General features: G+C 38.8%; 1 protein-coding gene across 1 annotated transcript in view; it reads right to left on the reverse strand.

Moving 5' to 3' along the window:
• The window catches only part of LOC137976686 (uncharacterized), a 1,203-nt gene extending 685 nt beyond the window's left edge, over positions 1 to 518 (reverse strand). Inside the window, exon 1 of the mRNA XM_068824045.1 lies at positions 1 to 518. This exon is cut by the window's left edge and continues 685 nt beyond it. Coding sequence (XP_068680146.1) covers positions 1 to 518 — 518 coding nt within the window.
• Positions 519 to 1,517: the final 999 nt, after the last annotated feature.

The raw sequence follows: 1,517 nt of genomic DNA on the forward strand, positions 1-1,517 counted from the left end.
TCACACCAGCTCTCAACCCGAGTCACATGCGTAATAGTAGGATCCTCTTGTAAGGGTTTATAATGCAATTGGTTTTGAAGCTGACCGAACATTTTATCCTCGTATTCCCCTTTCTCAATTAAAACAAAGCGAGAACCTTTATCTTGTATCCGAATTACCACATCAGAATTTCTAAATTGTTTTAACGCAACTCGTTCTCCTTTGGTTAGGTTATCTCTAGCTAATTTAATATTCCGAGGATTTATCAAATCACGCCTAACACTGGATAGAAAAAGTTCAAGTTCTGGATAGCTTGATGGTGGTGGCTTCCATTTCTTTTCTTTCGGAACTTGAGGAAGGTGACCAGTTGACTCTTGACTATCTTCAGGGCTATTTTCAATGAAAAAGACTGCTGTCCGCAAGCGGGCCTCAAAAGCTTCCAAATCGTCGTATACACGTTGCCAGTCAACATCTTTTGGTATGGGGCAGAAAGATGGTCCTTTCTTGAGTAGATTGATTTGGTCTTGGCTAATGGACATGTTTGAGAGGTTGATAGGATCTAACTGATGTGATTCATTAGAAGTCGTTGTATTCGGTAACCTGCGCTTATATATATATATATATATATATATATATATATATATATATATATATATATATATATAACTAACTGCAGACAGTACTGTTTCGGCCTTCTGGGCCTCATCAGTGCAGTGCTGATGTCTAGGATGGAGGTTAAGCTATAAAGCCACCCCAGATGTCCCACGCATGTGGTACATCCAAGTCATGCCAGAGTGCTCAAACTAGCGAGCTAGTGAGCATGCGCAATTGCTAGCGGCAATGACTCATCCTAGTAGAGTGGTCAATTTGAACATGAAAGCAAAAGCTTTGTAATGCCAAAGAGCTATATCTAACTGCAGACAGTGCTGTTTCGGCCTTCTGGGCCTCATCAGTGCAGTGCTGATGTCTAGGATGGAGGTTAAGCTATAAAGCCACCCCAGATGTCCCACGCATGTGGTACATCCAAGTCATGCCAGAGTGCTCAAACTAGCGAGCTAGTGAGCATGCGCAATTGCTAGCGGCAATGACTCATCCTAGTAGAGTGGTCAATTTGAACATGAAAGCAAAAGCTTTGTAATGCCAAAGAGCTATATCTATATATATATATATATATATATATATTGTGAGGCAATCAGTTGTCCAGATTCCCCCTCCCACCCTATATATAAATGATTATATATATATATATGTACAATATTAAAATTATAGGATTATGGTTTAAGAATGGCATAGAAAACAGCCAGTTGGACATTTCTCAAGCAAAAAACTTTCCAGGTCCATTTTCTTAATTTGTCGTTTGAAACTGTTCAAGTCACATTGTGTCCGTACATTTTCTGGTAACTTGCGCCATAAGTAAGGCCCTAGATATCTAATAGAATGTTTTCCGTAGGTCACTGTATTATATCTCGGTATAACAAAATCTGACGTATGTAAATTATAATTAGTTTTTATTGTTTGGAATAATTTAGAGATGTGCT

The sequence above is a fragment of the Montipora foliosa genome, chromosome 11, assembly GCF_036669935.1.
Source record: "Montipora foliosa isolate CH-2021 chromosome 11, ASM3666993v2, whole genome shotgun sequence".
Classification (NCBI taxonomy): Eukaryota; Metazoa; Cnidaria; class Anthozoa; order Scleractinia; family Acroporidae; genus Montipora; species Montipora foliosa.